General features: G+C 37.1%; 1 protein-coding gene and 1 non-coding gene across 3 annotated transcripts in view; both read right to left on the bottom strand.

Moving 5' to 3' along the window:
- Positions 1 to 19,675, bottom strand: part of PEX5L (peroxisomal biogenesis factor 5 like) — a 39,271-nt gene extending 19,596 nt beyond the window's left edge. Inside the window, exons 1-5 of one of the 2 annotated variants that reach the window (XM_035557291.1) lie at positions 19,613 to 19,675; positions 18,158 to 18,262; positions 4,497 to 4,608; positions 1,569 to 1,778; positions 347 to 473 (exon numbers count right to left, since the gene is read on the bottom strand). In XM_035557291.1, coding sequence (XP_035413184.1) covers positions 347 to 473; positions 1,569 to 1,778; positions 4,497 to 4,608; positions 18,158 to 18,226 — 518 coding nt within the window. In that variant the 5' untranslated portion in view covers positions 18,227 to 18,262; positions 19,613 to 19,675. The remainder of the gene's footprint in view (positions 1 to 346; positions 474 to 1,568; positions 1,779 to 4,496; positions 4,609 to 18,157; positions 18,263 to 19,612) is intronic. The other variant, XM_035557292.1, reaches the window with a different exon arrangement.
- LOC118253214 (U6 spliceosomal RNA) lies at positions 11,479 to 11,583 on the bottom strand. Its single transcript, XR_004780362.1, has one exon. It is a non-coding gene; the product is annotated as a U6 spliceosomal RNA (small nuclear RNA).
- Positions 19,676 to 23,987: the final 4,312 nt, after the last annotated feature.

The raw sequence follows: 23,987 nt of genomic DNA, 5'->3' as shown, positions 1-23,987 counted from the left end.
GCCTCTTGATAGCAAAGAAATTACATTGGGTATCCAATGACTGTCACATCACTGCAAAGTATCTTTTTTTTACTAATTTTACTCACATCTGTAGTCTTTTGGATCACTGTATCCCTCTGTGGAATTTTCACCACCATCTATTTAGCAACTGCACCTGCTATTCTTCACAACATTAAAAATTGCTGACAAAATGTAATTTTATAGTGTGCTTGTTTATGATACATTGTCCAAAATGTCTGCTTGCATATTTTCAATGTAATCCTAACAGATTTAATAATATGACTTGTCATCGTTAATTAAGAGAGCTGGACTGGAAATATTTTTCTAAGAAAAGCAAAATTTATACCATAAAAGCTCTTTTGATGGAGCTCTAGATGATGATGATGTTCGTTCTGCAGAAGGGTGGACCTTGCAGCTCCTCTCTCCGTGAAAATTGACATCATCCCATTTCTCTAGCTGTGTCTGAATATCAACTGAAAGATAACAAAAGAAGATATGAACCTATCAAAGAAACTACTGTTTCTTGAATTAATTCCCCTCTGTTGAATATAAGTTCAGAGGAAATTGGGAAGCCATGCCACCAAAGACTATTTTAATTAAAGTCCAGTAGACAGAAATGTGCACCTTTCTAGCTGATATTCTGTAAAAATACTTGGGAATTTGCAACATTTTTCTAAATCATGATTTTTAAGGCCACCAAAAGCAGATTCATGGTCAGAATGTCAGTGGAAATCTCGATTTAAAATCATCGGTTTGCATGTAATTTAGATCTGTTGATAAAATTATACTGATAGGAGTATATTTTAATTTCTTAATTGTATTCAAATTGTATAAATAAAACTTATTCTGGTGACTACCATTCACAAATGACTGTGTAGGCAACCAATAGGATTCACTCATATGTTGGACTTGCCTTGCAAAAATGAGATATTTAGCTCCTGTTCAATGATAAAGTTATATAAACGTTCTATGTTGATGAAAGGAAAATTTGCTACCTTGGTATAAATTACATTTACCTTGCAAATTTCTCAGTTGCGGTGCAAGTAATTTAGTTTGGATGGAACTAAATTAAATTCACCTTTTCCAAAGCTCATCTATAGATCATGCTTGGCAGGCTATTGAGTTGTATTCAGGTTTTTGTTCAATCTGTATAAATATAGCTCTTCTGTCCAGAACTTTTTTCTCTGGCATGCACAGGTGAAGCACTACTTAAAAAATTCTTGTGTATTTCTAACACATGCAGATCTGAAAAGGACACTCAGTGTGGGTTGTTTCTGATCTGTGCCCTTTATTGGTTTCTCATGAGAGCCTTATAGATTTTTCTACCATTTTACTGATCCTGACTATTTTTTTTTTTTTGTAAAATCGACTCAGATCTTTATTTGCACATTTACTGACAATATGTATAATGATAAAGGCAAAGTGTTTACACAAAGTTAAGTTTACACTGTCTGCTAAAGTGCGGTGCAATGGAAATTCAGATCTTGCTCATTATTTTGTGCTAGTAACGAGGAGAAACTTGTGCTAAGCAAGGCTATATAACACTGATATAATAGCTACACTCTTACCTAAATCTAGTGAAGACTTGTCTGAAACTCTGATGGTCTGGGCTTTCTGCTCAGTGTCCACATTGATAAGGTCAGAATTGTCTGTCTTCTTTCTGTGGGTTGAAGCTTTTAAGCCTTCACCTCTTGATGGATTCTCTGATTTCTTTGCTTTGTTTTGGGTTTGTAAGACAGGTTCACTAAGATCCAAGAGATCCAAACCTGTTGATAACACTTAGAGACAAAATGTTAGAATTCAATGTTAATTCAAATAACTTTTTTTTTTTTTTTAATTTGGAAAAGGAATTATTAAGTTAATGTATTTTCATTTGACTATAGTAGATGTGTATTTCTTGCTAAAGATGATGACTAGCATACTCAAATATGACTAGTGATCTCAGGTGCTTAACTGGATGCAGTTTAAAAAAGCCCGATTTGCAAGAAAGGCTTTTGCTCTGAAAATCTTCAGAACATCCTCTTAGGTCTTAGTCCACAGTTTTTCTTATGTTGTGAAGGTTCCCTGTACAGTTGAGTTTTTGGGTAGATTTGGCTTAATCTTATGGCTTACCAAATACTTGTAACAGCTGCTTAGGTTCTTGTACCACATGCCATTAAGGAAAAAGCTGAAGAATGGACAGCTTTCTCTAACATTTCACATTCAGAGATTTTTTCAGAGATGCTGAATTATGCTTTTTTTCATTAAACAACCACTTTCAAAAAAATCTTTCTGAAAAAAATACTTTGAACAGATCTTTCTTTTCCTAGTAGGCAACTCACCTTAGTTTCCTAGAACTATTCATCTAATTCATTTCTCATTAAACTATTAATTCATTTGTGGTACTAAAGGACATTGTTCAGTGACCTGACTCAGTAGGTTAGGTTGATGGTTGGATTTGGTGATCTTGAAGGTCTTTTCCGACCTAGATAGTTCTGTGATGCCAGGATTCTATAAGGTAAAAAATATTCTAACCTTTGTACTTTAAGTGTTTCTGAACAAAGCTTAAAACTACAGAGGGAAGTTAGATGTTTAGTTCTTTTAAATTCAGTGACAGTTTGACTTCTTTCAGGTTCTACTAAAAATTGTAGTCTAAAATGTGTTTTTTGTCATTAATTTAAAAGAATTGCATATAAAATCAAGTTCCATCACACATATTAGAACATGTTGCTTGACAAAACAAATGTAATTGTGAAGCTAATAAGAACAAATCTTTCTAAATTAGGAAAGGAACTGGAGAAAACAAGAGCTATGTTTGCTTTGCCCATGGTTAAAGTTTGGCAAAAAGCAATGGATGCCACTATTCTCTGAAGCCTGTGTCTGTCAGAGATGCAGAAAATACAAAACAGGTGAGAAAGAACAGTTGTGCTAGAAAAGCTTCAAACAAAGGAAGGTCTAGCACTGAGAATATGATCCTAACAATGAGAGAGCTGTGCCTCTATGCGTGACTGAAAAAGGGCCCGAGATTCTGACAGTAAAGATTTTTGCTGTGCTGGAAGAAACAGGGTGCAGAAAACTATAGCACAAAAGACAATGACATAGTCTTTTCTTCCTGCAAACAAATCTGCGTTGCCCCACATTTGGCCAACTTTTTTGGTCAAAAAGGAATAACTGTATGGTTAGCAATTTTTTCTACTGTTGTTGCTGTTTGTCCTTTTCAAGATAAATATTAACTATAATTAGAAATTCTATTGCTTGCTCCGTTAAAGACCATATCAGTATATAAGCCAGGCTTCAGTCCGAGTTTCTCATTTATAAGTTGCTTGAAGAGTAATATTGGAAATTCTTTAGCATACAAAAGACAGAACTCCCTCCTCTGCATTATCAGTTTACAGGGGAGGTGTTTTTGACACATATATTAATGTTATCTCTTGTAGTGCTTTATCTGTCTTCTTGGTAAATCACCAGATTTCATCAGTCTTCACAAAATAAAAAACTTATAAATAAAAATCTGATTAAAATGCCCCAAATCTGACAGATATTCAAGGCAGATATAGGATCTTATCCAGACATAAGATCCTTAATTTTTACAACACCATCTTAAACAACTTGAAACATTTATATTAATCCCTGTAATATCTTTAGTTATATCAAAGGAAAAAATACTATTTACAATTGTTAATTTAATTCAGTGTTCCAGTTTTGCTACTAGAAACTGCATACTGCTTTAGACACATTAATTAGATGTGAAGATAATCACCCAGCTGTTAATTAGTCAGTTATTTTAATAATTTGGATGTATATGGATTTTAATTAAATGGCTTCTAACGAGACAAATCATTTTATGAGACTGCAACAGAACATGGTAGCACTACTGATTTTATGGTATCTCAGTAAATCAACTCAAATGGTTAGATTACCTTAGCACAAATACTGAATAGAAGAATGCCAATTTCTATAAACACATCCAAAGGACAACACACTTAATTCAGAAGGCTTTCAGGATTTCTTCTTAATTATCTGCTTTACGATCTCACCACAAAACAAATCAGGCAAGAAATTTCTTGGATCTTTTCAGTACTGAAGTTTCTGAACTCAAGTCTGGATAAACTGTTTTGATATCTTTTCTCTTTTTCTCAGACATCCACATCTTTCTAAAGAATGGGTTTGGTTAAAACAAGAGTAAATGTGGCTTATCCATACGTTATATTTTTACAAAAACAAAGATTGAGAATTTGTTGATCTGCTACGTACTTCCTGTTGAAGCTCCCTTTAATTCAAGCTCAGAGATCAGCTAGAATAAATATGATTTGGATCACATCAGATTTGCCCTGAAATGTAATAAGCATTTTTTTTTCTAGTAATAGATCAAACAATTACAATATCAGTTTATAATTTTGTGCAAATAGTATTTTTTTATAAGAGACTAAAAGAAATTACTTGACAAAATATAACACAATTAAAATAAAACTAAAATTATTTCTCTCTCATGAGGGATAGTACAGAATTTTGGTTACCTGCAGTATTTGATGTTACAGGCCTTGCAACAGCTTCTGGTTTAGCTTCACAGAGAAAGTCATCAATGGAGGGGCTCAGAAGTGGTCTGCTTTCTTGCTGCTCATTCACCAGCTGACAACAAAAAATCTCAGTATCACGGAGTGTTGTTGGGGTACACAATTTGAACAAATAAAACATTTTTTTTTATAATATCATGTGCTTTATTTTTCATTGCTAGAGAGTCAGAGATTGCAATTAGGAGATGTACAAATAGTTCTGGGCTTAAAATTATAAAAAAAAAAATAATAAAACAAAACCAAATCAACTTAGTTACTCTCTTAGGGCAAAATTATATTCCAGTTTTACAAATTGCACAAAAATAAAGCAGCAAGGTGATTATTTTTTTCATAGCAATTATTGCAATATATTGCTCATAGGGCTAAAGTGTTCAAGGTCTGATGTAACTCCCTTTAAATCAATGGGTGAAGTTGGCCTTCTCTGTCACCAGGAGACTAAGCAGGACTTTTTTAATATTTGGAAGTGGTCTTGTTTTCACCGTAACATGCCTCCCCACAGAATTCCTACAACACCATTCCATCTAGAAAATATGCATTATTAAACAATGACCTGCTGAGATGGAAAACACGTTCTCTGCAATACAAGGACATATGAATGACAGTGGATGGACTCTGGTGAATTTATGAACTTCCTGCATGAGTTTTGACTGTGTGAAGACTCATAATACAATTTGTATTTTAAGCAGTTTTCCCTTTTTATTGTGATTGCAGGAATGTGACCTAAAAGAAATCTGTATATTAGAGGATTTTCATGTATTAGGTATTAAAAAACCTAAAGAGTAATAAAACAGTCTCATAAATAAAAGTCTCCTCTCTACTATCCCTTTCTGATGGCAGGATCAGGACCTAAGTTGAGCTGGATGGACGTCTGATGGTGTGGCCTGCATTTACTTTATCTTTAATAATATGAACGCATGTTTTTCCTTTGTTACTTTCATCTGGAGCACTTTCAGCTTCACCATTATCCTCTCTCAGCTCCCTCTTTCTGTCCTGTTTTTGCTCTTTTTCCACTGTTGTAATTTTGAAATGTTCTCTGTGTATATTTGAACTTTTAAATTGAGGATGCTAACATGGTCTAAAACTGGCAAGAAAAGGTATTCCCTTATCCTAATTTGATGTTTATTGATTACTGGCATTTAGCTACTGCAGCCTCTACAGCTCCTACAATACAACAGCTTAGGTTCACTGTTGTTTGTTACTTGGTATTCCAATGTCTCAAGGAAATACTGGAGCCCATAATTTTGATGGGTCAAATATTTAAGCTGGTACCTAAAGCTGACTGACTGTAATATTCATTTGCCCAGAATCTGGCCTGTAACATCATTGCTATCTGAAATAGCAATTTATACAATTAACGTGGAAGATTGCTTGCCCAACTGTGTGTAGCAGAATGTGCAAACTGGGGGCACTTTAGAAATCTGGCAATGACATTGTCTCAAACTCTAATTCTGCATGTGCTAAACCTAGACTGCAGATACACCTTACAAGGGGAATAAATCATCTGTTTTTATAACTATCTGAATTGATTGCTCATATTGCTGTCTCATCACACAGATGTTACTTGCTTAATTTGGTAAATCTCAACACCTGGTTGGAAATTGCATTTATACCAACTGCACACCTTTGATTTTGATTAAAGGTGGCTCCACATTGCCCACATTATCTCTAGGTGTATACTTTTGCCTAATACTGATATTTAAGACTTAAGAGGACCTACTATATCTCTACACTATATATGTATTTTTCTGTCTGTGATTTGGTGATCGTATCTATTGGTGAAAAAAATAAGGGTGTATAGCTATTTAATCCTTGTCCAAACTACTTCCAATATTTTAAAAGTTTCTCTATGATCAACTCCACGTATCAGCAAAAATTGTTCAAATACCTTTTCTTCTAGGAACTAGCATCAGTAACAGTGGTTGCACTTCTGCAGTAATTTGCATATTCTGGTGAACATAACATCCAGCAGAAAGATTGTAAAAGTCTATGGATCAGCTGGATCTTCAATGATTTATTTTATGATGTGCTAACAGCATGAAGAAAAGTCTTACATTATTTGGAGGGAATAAAGACGAGGTCCCATAGTAATAAGTGTAAATGTAAAAACTTCATAGGAAATACTCTGTTTCTGTATCTATATGAGCATATCAGAAGGGTACACTATCATGTAGAATTTAGACGCTGTTTAAGTTTTGCATTACGTTCCATGGAAATTTTCTTTAATATACCTATTAGGAAGTAAGAAAGGAAGGAAGGAAGGAAGGAAGGAAGGGCTAGAACAAAAAAGATAAAAATCTGAATTTCTCCAAGGTTCAACCAAGTATTAAGTAGCAGATGTCTTTTTTTTTTTTTTTTTTTTTTTTTTTAACTTTTCAAAGGTGGTTATCACATCACCAGTCATTTCTTTATTATGTTGTTTATATAATGATGACCAGCCCAGCCACAGGACTTCTTAGTTTGGTACCAGAAGTGTATTGATAAAATTCTACCATCAAACTGAGAGTTAGGTAGATATCCACTTCTTCATAATCAGTTTTACCAGAGAACACCAAGATTTAATTCTTACTAAGCTGTGCCTTTGTGGTGCACTTGCAGCATTTTTATTTAATTAGAAAACAAATAAGTTATTCTCTGATTCTGTCACTATGTGAACATATACACTATATTCACCAGAGATGGGCCACCCAGATGATCAGAGGAATAAAGAACACATTTTATAGGGACTCTAAAAGAAGTTGACTTGCTTAGGCTAACAAAATGAAGATTGAGTAGGAATATAATTATTATTCTTGTATATATAAAGAGAGAGGGGCTGGGTGACATTGGAAGTGGAAAACTATTTCAACAATAGAAAAAAGTTGGCACAAGACTGAAGAGATCTCAACTGGCCATGAGTAGATTTGGTCTGGAAATTAAAAGAATCTATCTAACTATCACAGCAGTGAATTGAACAAACAGTATAATTGTTAGGGTTGGGGGACAAAAAGCCTAGCTTTTTAAAGTGGCATTTGAAAAGCTTTCTTCATGGCTGTTTATGATGTGACTGCTTTTGAGAAGTGGGCGATGGCCCAGAGGATTCTTCCCAGTAGTGTCCTATGCTCCTGTGACTAAAAACTGAAAGCTGTAGGAGTGCCTTTTTAAAAAGAATTGTTCCTGTGAAAAAGTGTGCTTTGAAATGAAATATCTGGGTTGAAAAATGAAAACAAGTACATGATCAAGTCTACTAATTCTCAATATATACAAACTACATAGCGATAGAACATATTGGAAAAAACGTTTTTAATGTGAAGCGGGTATTTCATGATGAATCAAACCTTAAGAGGTTAAACAGTGCTGTGAGCAGAATTTTTGCAGTAGGTAAGTAGTCAGAGGGGCAGTTTCTGACATTACTGTGTATACAATGCCATTTGGTAAATCCTTGGTCTCACACTTTGAATTTCATTTTGCTGTCTCATATATTGTACCAAATTTATCCCTCTTTTAACTCTACTCAAGTTATTAGAGTTATATCAGGCATGAATTTGGAGTAGTGTTATAAAACATTCATGAGATGAAAACTATTATCTATATTAAAGTAATAATTTATGGTTCTCAAGCACCTTTCAGGGTGAATATCACAGAATGCTTTAAAACATTCATGAATCAAGCCTGGCACCACCATGGAGCTGAGAAGTATTATCTCTATGTTGCAGACAAGAGAAGCAAAGTGAAGAAAGCTGACCGGCATCATGCAGCGCTGGAGGAAGAGGCACTGGGAGCGAGAGCCAGGCTGCTGGCAGTGTGCCACCGCATAATATTTATGTGTGCGATATTTGTACACACGCCAAGCTGTATAGACTCAGACTGTAAAATTATTGATTTCTGAGTACTAATTTAGCCAGTGAGTACCGTAAATTCTCATAATGTCTCTAAGAACTTAATTTTTCTTTACAGAATCTATTTTAATTAAAGAAAAAAAACACTCCCTTAACTGAAACATATCTAAAATTTGTGAAGGGTGATATTTCCTACTACTAATAGATATGAAGAGTCTCAACCATAGTATAAAATGCTCCTCATAAATTCAAACGAATTTTACGTGACTGACTCCTGCCACTGAGCAACACAACAGAAAAGGCTGCTTTTTCTCCCCTCAGTACTGCTATTGGACTTTCTCATACCAAATATCTGTGAATTTTGGTGCTTTGGGAAAGATACTGGGAGTGTCAGAAGCATCATTTGATGCCTGATATCAGCCCCATTCCTTAAATGTATTCAAAATGAGGATTATTTAGTGCAGGTCTGAGATGAGGCACAGAGGCCTGGCCAGGAGGTAGTGGTGCCATGCTAGAGGCTGCAGCTGCCATGTTTTACCTCAGCAGCTTCCAGGCAGGCCAACAGCCCAGAGCACTGAGGAGAACCACCTGACCTCCATTTTCTGTGCCCTGTCACCCACCCCTGCCCCAGCTCTCTGCATTTACTCATCAGTGTAATTTATTATCCACAGCTGCCTTCACTGATGAATTTTCCATTTCCCCCTGCTCTGGCTTGGCTAACACTCTCCATTCTGCTCTCAGAGCTCCTGTGAGAAAAGGGGGTAGAAGCAGTGGCGCATGGTAGTTCCCGCTCTGGGCCCTCCTCAGGTGTGAGGGGTAGGTGTCAGCCTGATGGACAGAACTGGAGTGACTGGTTTAAGGCTAAAAAAAGTCAAACTCTAGATGGGGTTGGTTATAGGTGTGCTGAGCCTGGAGGAGAGACATTGCGATGTGGTAGGAGCGGTAGCGGCCCTGCTGAAATGGAGAGGTCCCTTGAGGGGGCTTCTCTTCCCTTTAGCCAGTATCCAGCCTGGTCCCAGCTTCCACTGTTTGCCTGCCCAACTCTTCCTATGCCCTACTGTCACTCCTAAAGCCTCCCATGCTGTATTTTCTCCCTTTGTCGCCATGGGAGTACCCTGCTTCTTAAAAAAAACATGGAGGAGACATTGTCCCTGAGCCTCTTCTCAGGCCTGTCTGCTCTAGGGGCCTGTGTGAGGCTCAGTGAGCACCTAGCTGCTACTGTGGTGACAGCTCTGCTGTCCTATAAAAAAATTTATGGGACTTTTCTTCTCATCCGGGGGGCCTTCAGTCTATGGCCTTAATGCAGGTGCCTGCTGCGGCACTGATGTTGGTTGTATTGTGATTCTCTATGCAAGAGAAAAGGTGAAATTAAGTATGGTATAACAACTGCCATGGCTTTGGTTTTGCTTTGCTCCCAGATTACAAATTCTGTTGTAAAAAGAAATTTATGAAACGTCTAGTCAGTAACCTGATTTTTTTATTTTTATATTTTTAAAGGAGGGGGGAGGCAGTTGACAGGGTTGTGTTGTGAAACGGGGCTGTGAAATGTTTTCACAAGGGAACTTACTTTGGCTGTTGGGTGGAGGGAGCTGGAACACACCTGATGCTCAGGGGATCACCTGTGAGGACCAACTTCTTAACTAGTGTTACATTTACAGCTCATGATGTTCACCTGTACAACCTGCTCTGATCATGGCTTCAAATGCTTTGCCTTCATAGAGCAACAGGCTTACATCGCGGTCAGAGGTGGAACATGTTGACGCTGTCAGTAAGGTATAGACCTGAAACGCTGCTTTTAAATTCTCTTATTACATTCCTATCTTACTGTGTTTGCGGTGCACCATACGTGGTGTTTAGTTCCTTTTTTATGTTAGTAGAGCATAACATACTGCTAGTCTTTAATATAAATGACTTGGGAGCTAAATTGCGGGGTTCCAGTCAGGCAGAGACAGCTAATTAGCACCTATGTTTTGAGCACATAGTGAACTAGTTCTCTAAAATTAAATGCTTAAATTCCCTCCATGTTCAATAGGAAGAGATAAATGCCTAGAAAAGCAGCTCCAGAGGGAGATCCTCCCTGCCTTAATTTAGGCCCTCCCTCAGGAGGCTCTCAAAGGCACCTAGCTTTCCCAATGACTATATATGGAACTTACTTTAGTAGGACTAGTTATATAGGCACCAAAAATGTAGTTGTAATTTGCTACCCAAGCTAGTTGGATTGGATTTTACAAGTTATGTCATCAGAGGATGACTGAATTATTCAAGGAATTAACTTAGGAAGCCCCAGACTACTACTGGATAAGCCCCTGTAGCATTCAGTAGCAAACCTACTCATGGGTGTTGATGGCTTTTGCTGTACCTCTGCCTACACACTGTGCTTGGAATGGTGTGGTTGGGCTGTAAACTGGATCAGTGAAATGATCTGACTCAAAAAGCTTAGAGTATGGTAATGAGCGGTCAGCATATGAGAAAACAGGAGCTTCTTAATTCAGAATTTCTGTAGGAGAAATTGCATTTTTGAACGTTGCTCTGAGAGAAACTTATTTGCTGCTTGGGTGAGACTGGATAAGTAGGTAAACTAGATAGTAGTTTGTCAGTGCTATACTACCTGTTCTTTTAGTTTTTAACTCGACCAGAGGGCATTACCTAAGACATGAACTAACTTCAATTGCTAATTAATTTATATGACATATATCAAATTTCTTAATAGATAAGTTCTCTGTATGTATTTGGCATATCACGATCTCTGGTGACATTCACTAGGATAAGAGGAAACAAGTGATTTCTATGGATTCATTTCCTTGAACAAGGTATTTCTAAAAACTGATAAATGGGAACCAGATCTAGAAATTGAGGTGGTTGTTCTCTGAAGCATAACTGGAAGTAGTGTTTGTGGATTGTGATCTTGACAGGATAAGTATTGAGATACCTCCTTTATTGTCTCAGAGGGAGGCTTGGAGAAGGAAATCCTTATAAAATCAGTAGTTTCATGCTAAAAAGCTCAAATTGCATGAGCTGTGTTTTTCTTCCCTTACTTTTCTAGAATATTTGTAAGTATTTCACAAGGAAAAATCATATCACTACCACCCCACACTTATTTTTTATCGTATAGTAAGTGTGATCACTACTTGACTTCTGGTATCATCCTTGTGCCAGGGTCATACTAATCTTTTCTCTGTCACTCTAGTGTGAATTTATGTCCCAACAAAACTGACATGCCAGCCAAATATTTGGTTTTCACGGGAACAGAGGATCAATACACAGGGCATACAGTGTAATTGACTTCCACCTAACACAAATTGTGGGAAGCTCTAAAACAGAAACAAACTCATTTCGCCCTCCTTCAAAGAGCAGTTTGGTGTTGCTACCTCTCTGAAGAAGAGTTTCACTTGGCAGGTGATAACTGGTACTCAGTTGCTAAATAGTAGGAAGTGTGTACAGCAGCCTGTGAATCAGAGGTGACAATATCTTACCTGAAATCATGCAGGCCCAGCGATTCCCTGAGGCTTAATGCTAACAACTGACCCACAGCTTGTGTGAAGGCTGAGAAACTGTGGGAGGATTACTGTAGACATCATATTGGATGCTTAAATTTACAGGAAAGTGGTGTTATTTAAAACTTATGCTTGATGTCTCAATCAGTAAATGGTAACTTGTTTATGTTGCGTCTTCATAGCAGTTGCATTGATTTTGTGAGAGCTATTGCTGTGTCATGGTAGCATCCTATCTGTGTTTGTCAGTGCTGACCTACGCAAATTATAGTGTCTAGCTGCAATGTAGAACTAAATATCTTGCAGTTCACCATGTTCCCTCTATTGTTCTTCGTCTGGCTAAGAAAACTAAAAGGGAGCAGTAGCCAAACACAGGGTTGTAGCTGGCTCCTGCATTTTGGCTTCACGCCAGCAAGCCACTTAAGCATGTCCTGCAAAACTCAAGGTTAAGCATGTGCTTAACTGCCTTGCTGGATTAGAGTCGTTAGGAGAAAAGTTGCTCTTGTCACGTTTTGAGTGGAACTGACAATTTGGCCTTTACTACTTATAAAAATGTTACTTCAAGTCTTTCTGGTGCGTTAACATCCACGTGCTCTGTGTTCTTTTTAGTTAAAGGAAGCTGTTTGTTGAAATCCTTTCTTGGGTCTTAGAAGATTTTGTTTACCCTCACCTGGCTCTGCATTGTCTTCATGGTCTTGCCATATGACTTATGTTTTAGCCTCTCCCTTTCCCAATACCCCAGTTCTCCCCGCTGGAGAGCTGCTACAGTACAACAGTGATCAAAGACAAAATTAACTGTTTATGCTTAATAAATGTTTAATGCATAGAGGTCCTTGAAGTAATACAGTTGCTAAAAATTGCAAAATATTCTTTTAAGGAAATGATTTCTGTGATGTTAGTTCATGAAAATATTTAGTCTGTATTCCTAAAATGACTTGCTTGTTGATTGAGGGGTTAACAAATTGGACACCTAAGCTGAGTAAATGCAGGGTGGGAAGGTCCTGTAGCCTTCCTGTTCTGCAGAACCCATTTTCTATTGAGAAAGCCCTGGAGAAATCTATACAGTGGAAGACCTGGAGAGGCACAGGTGTCATGATAGTACCTACAGAAAGCAAATGGTAACTCATGGTGCTAGACTCTGGTTCCTGTATTACTCATTGAAACTACTTCTTGTGTGGCAACTCCAACTAAAGAAGTAGCCTGACTTTGGGAACCACAGTTTTCCATTTCTTCTAAATAAGGATTTTAAATAGATGACAAATTCAAGGAGTCCTGTTTCACTCATATTGCTGGTACTACTTCTGGAATCTCTCAGCATCTCTGGGGCAACTATTATGATTGCTTACAAAATAGTAGGAAATTATTTAATGGTTTTTCATCAGCTGAAAGAGAAGACCACCAGAATATTGAACTGAGCTGCATGTACAAATGCTTTGTCAATCACCTGTGATCCACAGATAGGTTTGAAAATTTTTGCAGTAGTGGATTATGTACAGCTTTGTGCACTGTTCTGAGTATGGTGCATAATCAAATGTCAATTAAGATGAAAGATATACATCTGCTTTTTTAAGACCAGATCTTCATGATATTAGTAGCATGAAGAGAATTAATAATATCAAAATTACCATGGCTTATCACGAGTGCCAATTTTGTAAAGCTTATGCAATTCCTACAGATCTTCAACTGCGTTGAAAATGATCTGTATACTTCCCATGTAACAAAATTCATCTTTTACTGTACCTTGCTGTATCCTTACATATAGGCTGTAATTATTTTGAAATCTTTTTTTTTTTTTTTTTTTTTTTTGCTTTCTGTGGAGTTCTGTAGCATATCTAGAATAAGGTTGTGTTTTTGGATGTGTTACTGTGGGCAGTCATAGGAACCAAATCATAATTTCCTGTTGTATGGCTTCTCCACAGGGATATGGCATGGCATGTGTGTTGGCTTTGATGTTATTTTGCAGATTGAAATGCTTGAAACTTGAAAGGTGCTTGAGAACGTTTTAAACTTGCAATGGAGTGTAACGCTTTCATTGTGCAAACAAGAAGTTAATTGCATGTAGAACTATTGTAGTACATAGTTTGCAATTGTTTAAAAGGATTAAGGTATTAAAAGTAAGTATTAAAAGGATAGTATAATTTTACTTAGAATATTCATATATGAAGAATGAACAGAATTCTGAAAACTAATTTCTATTCATATAAAAAAGGGTTAAATGAGCATAACACATTACTTGCAAAAATTGTCCAGCTCTTTCTATGCTTACGGAATGGTAGAACATTTTTAAAATGCATGAAATGGTATAGTCAGCTTTATTTTATGGAAAAAAATACTATCAATTCCCAGGGTGATTTCAAATTAAAGCTTATTTCATGGAAAAATGTATTTAATTTGTGATGGAGAAACTTGTATAACTTTAGGCAAGCAGCCAATTCATGACTTTTAAGCATATTATCGAGGCAACTTTCTTTATTATGCTCATGAGAATATTTCTACTCAAATTATACATACTGCCCTAAAAGCAAAGTGTTAAGCAGTACTTAACTTGGAGGTAAAGATTTAATTAATATTTGTACTGCTAAGCATGCAGTTATGCATTTTGTCTTTTTTTACACTCATAGTATTTACCTATTTTTAATAACAGATGAAAAAGTTTGCGGACTTAAGCATCTCCTGCTAAACTACTCAAATGTTTTACAATAAATAACAGTAGACCCATTTGAGATGTTTGAGGAATACGGCTAATGAATCTATCACTAGTCTTTTAAAAGGAATATAAAAATAAAATCACTGAGGAAATTGCCACTGTTCTCACAGGGCTGGTTGGAATCTATGATGAATTATATTGTAGTCCAAAGTTAATTGCTGAAGGTTCCTAAAATTGGCAAGACTTTTTTTTTTTCCAAACTCATGTATAGGAATTACTTGAAATGAAGTTACTTCTGCTTGAGATTGGTATAAAGGAGAAGCTAATTATTTTCACTTGAAGTCTCTGCTGTTCTGTTCTAATGTTACTTAGTAAATATTTACAGAGTGGACTGTAAGTCAACGCAAGTCTAATGCTAAGAAGCTTTGAATAAATGTGATTGATTCTGAACAGTTTGGACTTAACTTTTATATGGAAAACTGTTATTATGCTATTAGTTTCATAATGTGAGTTTTTGATACATGCCTTAATCTACTCAGATTGCGAGTTGTGTATTAGCTATCTTTATTTTGTTTCCTTTATAAAATTTGTCAGGTCGCATATTAGTTTCAAGGGGGGGAGAAAAACAAAAAACCATAAAGCATCTAATCAAAACAAACAAACCAAACCCACCCAGAACAGTGGACTTCAGGCACTGGAAATGTTCGTGTATTTTTACTTAAGCTCTTGAGGAAATATAGGTGTGCCTGGATCAACCAGTGACATGTAAGTTAAGTTCACTTTCAAAAAACATTGCTCCTACTCTTAATAAGAACTAAAATGTTCTTTTTTTTTTCATAAGAACCTTAAACAGCTGAGAGAGTTAATTGGAGTGTAGTCATTAAACATTTCTTTTTGGGATATTTGTGTCATTGCCTGCATTTTTCATGGGATAAGCTGAACTTCAGCATGTTTCTTCTAATCTAACTTCACATTTTTACTTACTTTCCAGTTCTAAAAGTAAGTGTTCTTTAATATTTCAAATTAAAAATTTGATATTAACTATTTATACTCTGAGCAATGGCTGTGTAGTAAGCAGGCACCTCCCTATTTTTCTATTAGAAATAGAAGTTGGGATAGCTTTCAATATATAATCTGCATTTCTTTTTCCTTTGGTGAATTTTTCATGGACTCCCAAGTCTACTGTATAATAGCGAGTATATTTGCCACGGGATCCTCCTGGACATGAATCCCTTCCTGTAGGTCTTAATTCCTTATTTGTGTAGGGATCCTACCATCACTACCTCTCCAACTTGTGTACTCTGTTGAAGAATTTAACTTAAGTACGATGAACATGGGACAGATAACTCCTGATACTTTGGGATTGAGTTGTTTAAAATCAGGTTGGCAAAGCATATAAGCATGCGCTTTTTTACTGCTCAATAAAGCAGTTCATCATATTTTTAAAGTTTAAGTGTGGATCAGAGTATGTTATTGAATGAGCTCCTTTGAAGTTCACTGACCTGTAGCAGATTGGGAATTTCATAGTTGACAGTACAATTAAACTTTGACTCCAGGGGATAGTTAGGTTTAAATTTCTCATTAGAAATTAATTCATAAGGGAGATCTTTTCTCCTGTCAATGAAGTTGTGAAGAGGTTAAATAAAAAGAAGAAAAATCAGAATTCAAATCCAACTTTATGCACAATTTGTCCATGTATTTATTATAAATGAGTTGCATAAAATAATTTATCTCGGGTTCAGTTAGCTGAGTATTGTTAATCTTTGAACCTTCAGCAAACTCCTTAACTTTTCCTAGGCTTATTCATACCAAAATTACCTTTTTTCATTTGTTCCATTCTTTTCTGGTTTATCTTTAAAAGTTAAAGGGAGATAGCAACATAGTATATAGAGTTATATTCTACAAAATCCCATTGGTACAGAAAGCTCACTCTCTGATGCTTGAAGTATTAAATTTGGCAACTACTGAATGCCTTTTCATACCAATAAAGTGACTTTCATTGAAAATAATTGAGATAGCATCTATTTTCTGTGATTCTGAAAGGCCTATTCAATTACCAAGAACACCCCTCTGCTTATTGTAGTAGGCTTGTTACTGCTGGAATGAAGGTATAGATTCCCAGTTGCCACATATCAGCAGAACCCCAGTGGAGTTTGCAGTACTTTGGTTTATGCTATTTGTGGATTTGCCTTGAGATCTGATATAAAATAAATTGTGAATTGGAAACTTTGTCAAAATCTAATTCATGCCGAGTGTTTAGGTCAACATGTGTCATGTTTTACAAAATAAAGGTTGGCTAGCAGCCTAATAAAATGTGAACGTGTATCTGACTTGGTCTCTGTTGGATGTGTTTTTAACATATTCCAGAGGAAGAGAGTTAAAAGGTATCTCTTAAATTAGTTTTTCAGGGACTTCTCTCTATTATTGCTAACTCCTTGGTTAAAACAAGGCTTTGGCATCTCCTCTCTGTCTCTGAGATTCCTGTTCTGCTTCTTGCAGAGTCTGCTACTGCAGTCAGATGTAATCGGTTCTCTAGGACTTTTGTAAATAGAAATTTCGCTTTTTTGGTAGTTTTCTAAAAGCAAATATTCTGCTTCCTGGCTTGATCCGAGCATTTTGCTTTGCTTTCTTGCTTATTTAACTGTACTGTGAGGGACAATGCAACATAGGTACCTCATGTAAGTAATTCCTAAGATAACACACGTGCCCGTACAGGGTTTGGTGTTGGTGATCTCTTTGGGAAGAGCAGGCCTTATTCTCATGACGCGATTTGGTCTGGCTTGGGAAGTTTGTTTGCAGCCAATTTGGAACTCGCGTGATTCGCCTTGCGAGCGGCAGTCACATCCCTCTGTTTCATTGGGTAAAGGGCCGAGATGAATGCTGATGGCGATGGCTAAAGGCAGTACAGCAGCACGTAACTGAACGACTGGTCTGAACAAGAGGGTAACACGGACACGCTAAGGAGGCAGCAGCTCAAAGCAGCATGGCGTCCGGACAACTGGGATGTGAATGAGGAGTGAACATGGTGGTGTAGCTGCACGTCATGGGTACATGATGCGGAGATGGCTATGAAAAATACTCACTTGTTCACCTGGTTCTGCCTCCTTTTGGCTTCTGCACCCCTTTGGTGCACAGCAGGGAAGTAGGTATTTGTGTGTGGTGAGAGGTGTGACGCTAACAGACACAGGCACTTTATCAATGCACAACTGTATCAGACGGGTGTTGAGTAGACCGATGGACAACCAATACAAATGGTTCATTAAACAATTAACGAGCTCAGGCGCAGCTCCCGGCCTTGTTGATGTCGATGGAAGCTTTGCGCTTATTGAGCAGGGAAGGAAGGGGCGGCATTTGATGTTGGCTTCTAATTGTTTGTCAATCACTTGGGATAAAGCTAGAAACAGTACGTTGAAGAGCATCCTTTTCCCTTGACGATTCCTTCATGGACATCAGGGTTTGCAAGGAGCAAGATGCGGTGTTCAAGGGGGAGATTTGGGGCATGAACACCACCAGTGCTTGGTGTTTTGTACCGAGTTGAGGTACCTCAGCTAATGGCCGTGTGCCCAATGCCCTGTGGAGCTTCTATTGATGACCAAGCCCTGGTGCCAGCCCCCGGCCCCCCCCGCCGGCCCCGTCCCGCGCTCCGCCCACCTGTGACGTCACCGTGAGGAGGGGCTTCTCCTCCGCGGACTCCTCCCTCGGCATCTCCTTCATCACCATGGCAACAGCCTTATCAGCTGCCCTAGCGCCTTTCCCCTACAACAGCGAAACCAACAAGGGCCAGGTCAGCGCCTGCGGGGCTGGGGGGCTCCGGCCGGCCGGCATCCCCCGGGACCCTTAAACACTGCCGGGAGTTGGCAAGCGGGGTTCTGGCGGGTCGCTGGGGCACACGCTGCCCTAGTGTGGAAGTGACCCGCGGGGCTCGGGGTGTTGATGCCTCTGGGAACAGTTTGTAAAGCAGTGCGCGTAATTAACCGCGCTGCCTGGCTTTGCTGGCAGTGGACGGAGCCAGATCCTGCTGTCATAGGCATTGCTGCGCTTCTCCTCAAAACGTCCTTGTTATTGAACGTAACGCAAGGACTTCTTAATTTCCTTAAAATTCACCTAATACACTACATATTCAAGAGAAACATAAAATAATTAACAACTAACTTAATATTTTAGCCAAATAAAATGCACTGATGTTGTGCCGTGCTCTTTATTTAAAAAGGGTATTTATCTTCTTGAATCCACCCAGACTCTGTGTTCTGATCTCTTTGACTCTTGCAAGCAGCAGTGTCCGAGTGTACACATGAAGCATAGCAGCAGCGCTGCATTATACCAGTGTCCCTTGCCATGTCCTTATTATGGTACTCGTAAAGCTCCTGTTGATTTCAGTGGAAGTTTTAGCTGTGAAAAGACGGCAGGATCTGACTCCATAAAAGCAGTATTTTCCACTACACTTAAAATATTCCAACACTTAAAAACCCCTTCTGTTAATAGACTTTACTACCGCATTATGTCATAATAGAATTACTTTCACTAGCGCTGTATTCCATGTCCAATAAAATATATGTACACTGAACTATACGGTGTTCCATAAACATTTCACCAATTGCATGTAAAATCATTACATACTACTGCAATTTTAGAACAGATTTTAACAACTGACAGGTCAATGCTAGATTTGCTTTCTTGTGCAACGCTTCAGTTACCCTACAGAGAGTTCTTTGCATGCTGCAAGAAATTCTTGGAGCAGAAGTGTCATGAATCGTAAGCATGCTGGAACTGTGGTGCCTTTGATATCCAAAGAACCTCAAAGTCATTGTGAATTTCATTAAACTACATTCAATGAAAGTTGCTTATAATTGCTAAGTATATCAAAGGTTCTTGGCCAATTATGTATTTAATTGGTTCATAATTCGTATGACGTATTTCGGGTCTATGAAGATCATTTCTCATATGATGTGGAGCTATTGTTAGCTAGTACTGTTAACATGCTATTTGTTTTTTTTATAACACATAGTCCTTTCGTGCTGAGTGCTAGAACAAAATAGTTTATCAGCTAGAAAGGATGCATTGGAAAGCATGCAGTGCTTTTTATTTCTTGCAGAGTAAAAAACCCACCAAAGCAAAGGTCAGGTCACTTTTTTGAAGACAGAGCCACTTTTTCTTCAAGGTTTCACCTACTGCCTGAAAAGAGTCATGATACTCGTATTAGTGCCTGCTGTTAACCTTTCATAAACATAACTCTGCAAAACCCTGGGAATGGTTGATACCATACACAACCCATCTCATCAGTTTAAAGTGGCTATGGCACGATGTAGAACAGTCACCTGGTGAATAGCTATGCTTGCACTATTTTTTACGTGCAGTCGTAGCACAATCACTAGTCAAAGCAAGAGGTTTGATGCTACTTCTTTTATTAGGTCTTTTAGCCTTCCCAAAAGACTACATCCTGACAAAGTCAAGCTGATTTATATCTGGCTACTCAGCCTCTGATATGAAAAAAAAAATCATTCTGAAACTAGAAGTTTGTAGGCAATCTCCTGCATACCCGAGAGGCTGCAGAGAAGCAGCTTAAATGCTCAGATTTTTAATGGAGAGAGATACAGGTGACCAATCCATTGGGAAATCCAACTGTTTATTCTGGTGACTGAAAATGGGTTTAGCTGTAAGGTATGTAAACTTTCAAATTTGGGTTGCTGTATTTGAATACTATTGTAATCAGTCCTTACCTGAATTGAATGAAGGGATAGTTCATCTGTGACCAGGACAACCTTGTTACTGTTTAGAACTGCTACTGAAATGATCTCTAGCAAATTTATTACAGTATTCAAACTATCCTAAGACTTTAGCAACAACTATTGAAGGATTTATTTTTATTTTTTTTATATACAAAAAGGAAGAAGTTACTTATTTACTTGGCCTCCTTCAATATTGTGTTGTTTCTTAGTATTTCGGCTTGCTGTATGTATTTATCTGTTACAGTACCTTACCGATCAAACCCTGTAATTCTGTAACAGCCAATTTTATACTTGCCAGGTGTTTAGAATGAACAGTTTGATAAGTCAGAATAGCAAGGTAAGTTATTTTCTCATTTAAACAACAGCATAATGATATAGTAAACAAATCTCATTCGTTTCCTATTTGTCTGCAATATGTAGATGGGAACAGTTGTGATGTAAAGCATGATAACCTAAGTACAAATCAAGAAAAATGTGAAAAGATAAAGGAAATAAAATATTTGTTTTCATAGAATGTACTACTAAAAAAAAAAAAAGGAAAAGAAAAAGAAATGCACCAGTACTTTTTTATTTGTTACACTTAGAACAGTGCCCTTAGGCGATGTCTCAAAAACAAAATAAGGAGTAGAGTTCAGACTATTCTAATGTATTCTAATGATGCTAAATATTTATAATAGAATTTAGTAGCAAACATAATAATTTCTGCAGGTTTATCCTTTGGGATCAGATAATGGATAGTAACAAACATTTCCAAAGGACTATGTACGTCTGTCAGGATTTTGTAAGGAAATACTCTATTTTTTGCAGCTGGTATTATTGAATATTTCCAAATTAAATTCAATGCAACTCACACTATGTGATACTGTAATACTTAATGAGTCTTTAATTAAGTTACTGTAAGGCCATATTAATGTAAATCTTTAGGACTACATATAGTTGTGTGTGGTTTTTTAAATCAGTGAAGCACTGAGCTCTGAAACAACGCCTATGTACTATAAAGCTTTATTGTAGAGTTTTGAAATTAAATGCATGAGGCCAATAGATCAACTTCAAGTCATGATGGGTACATCAGTTAGAATGAATACCTGGGCATAACTTGAAACATTACTGTTTGAAATGCAGTATCATTCTGTAATTTTTTCTTCATTACAGTTGTTTGCAAATTTATTCTTGTACATGAAAAGTTAACAACCAGTGCCTTGTAAATATTTAATATTTTGACATCAGTTTTTAAACTGTAAATAATTACATAAATATCATCTTCTATGCAGTAAAAGTACTTTATCTAAATCTGTGACATAATTAGAGGCTTTCTTTTGACAAATACTTAAAGTACTTGAGTCCCAGATTCACCTTTCAGCAATATTTCTACCAGTTACTCTTGTGAGGAAAGTGAACAGAAAAATTGTTTAGAGATACTTTAAAAAAATCTGATCTGTACACAGAGAAAGAAATTCTGCCTTTACATAAGCCTGTGCTATCCTATTTACTTGCTGAAGAACTGACTGTGCTGCTGCGCCTTCACTTGATGCACTAGTATGGTGTATTGCTATTCACTGAACTATTGGAAATGAACAGAACCTAGGCATATTTCTGCTTTTGTAAAGCAGAAGTTCTAACACTGCTTTCCTTGTAAAGAAATTTGGAAGGAAGAAAGTGATATGCAATAAGGCATCATTCGTGTATGATGTCATGTTGTATCTCTCCTTTCCGGGTGAGGAGAAACTGATAACTTTCATATTTATAAATATAAAAGCCAGGAAAAAAAAAAGACCACTTGTAATGTACTTTTCACATCAGGTTTTTGAATTGAAATGTGTCTTAGTTCAGAGATGGTGTTTGCAGGAAATGGCTAGTTAGTCTTCCAGAAATGTCTTAAATTTGCAGTAATGGTGGTGAACATAAACTACTCTTTCAAGTCATCTTTGTTGGGCTGTGCTCTCAGGTGGTCTTAACACTGAGGTGACCACAGCAAAGGTCCAACTTCAGAGTACTCACAGTTGACTGGAAAAAGGGAAGATCAGGAATATCCTTCCCATGAACAATCAGAAATCCAGTCAGACTTATGCAGAGGCTTAAAACAGGTATTGGATAGTCATTGGACTAATCATGCTCTTTGCATTGAAAGTAAACCCAATATTTTCTACGTTCTACTTCTCAGCCCAGAACCTCTTGAGGTACTGATCTGCTCTTTGAGTATTACACTATTTGCTAAAAAGGGAATCAGCTTCAATAGGTTGGGGAGAAGTTTTATAAAGCAAACGTTACAGAAGATGCATTAATGGTATCGTTAAATTATAGCAGCACTAGTCCTTTATGTTAGGAGGGAGAGCAACTAGAACTACTGTACGTGTTGAACTTGGGATGCTTGGCTGTTGTCCAGATCCACAGGCAGCTGATATATTAGACTTACAGTACCAATTAAGCAGCCTATTTGGAATGGATTTATGCACTGCAAATCTTTGTGTTTTGTAGAGTTTAAAAATAAAAATGGACATGCATGGCTTTAAAATTATGCAGTGCAAACATTTTTGTGGCTCAAAATGAGCATGCACAGCTAGAGGGTGGTGCCATGAGAGTTCTAGTGTCCACAGGGCTACCGTGAGCTCTTGATTTCCCCTAGGATCTGTTTGTTATTCTGCATTTTTTTCTTCTTTCTCAGGCTTTTCTGCTCATGTTTTCTCCATCTGTTTTTCTTTTCATCATTTAAGCTTTTCTACTGTTTTTAGTGGTATATATTGCATCTTATACATCATTAAAAATAATAAGCCATATGGTGAGGCAGTTCTGTGATCCACAACAAGATGGTTATTAAACAGAAAATTTTTTCATCAAGGCCGTTGGTGCATTTTTAACAAAGTGAGGTAGATATCGACCATAAAGGGGGATATGTAATTCTTTTAGGGAAACTCTGTTGAGTGTAGTGCAGAGATATCTGAACCAAGCTATATGTTCTGAACTGGAAGCAGTATTGTCAAGATAAACCAGCTTTCAAGACCCAAGCTAGTATTTCCAATATTGTACTTGCACCCTTCGGAACCTCTTAGCAAGTTTTCTGTTAATGATGGTCTAACCACTTTTGACTCATGGCCAAGTTGTTCATTCTTCTGACAAAATACAGGTAGTGTTGGCTACAGATAAGGAATTGGGTATGGAAAGACTTGCCCAATCATTAATTTACAGTAAAGCAGCTAAATCCATATTGGCTGAGTTCTAAGTGTACTGCTCATCTTTCATTCCTTTCTTCTTTCATTCCCATTTTGATGGAATAATTTAGATTTCAATATTAATATGGGAAGACTTTTTTTTTTTTTACTGCATAGGAGGAAAACTGGCAAAGAAGGATAATACCTGATAAAAAGAAATCACCACATTCACATTTACCTTTATTGGATTGTGCCTTGTGTCCATTTAAATGTCAATACTGTGGCTAGATTGCATTCCACTTTGAAAAGCATTTGCATTGAAATGGCATTGTTAGGTTTTCTGTTTCTTTGTCCATCAGTAGCTGTTGCATTACGTGTGCTTCCTTTAGAAGTTGTCATTTTGATGCCTATAGATTCATTCTGAAAGCCAAGTGGGACTGCTTCCAAAGCATCTCCAGTGAAAGCTCTGCAAAGCCCACTTTGCTCTAAAAAACTTATTTTCCTTAATGCGTCTGAAATGATAGTATGACTGGAAATTGATAAACAGTTTTGTCAAATTAACTCATTCTGTTTCAACTAGTCAGATTACTGCAGGCTAAGAGGATGAAG

This window comes from Cygnus atratus, chromosome 9 (genome assembly GCF_013377495.2).
Source record: "Cygnus atratus isolate AKBS03 ecotype Queensland, Australia chromosome 9, CAtr_DNAZoo_HiC_assembly, whole genome shotgun sequence".
Lineage (NCBI taxonomy): Eukaryota > Metazoa > Chordata > Aves > Anseriformes > Anatidae > Cygnus > Cygnus atratus.
This window is presented reverse-complemented; position numbering and strand designations above follow the sequence as displayed.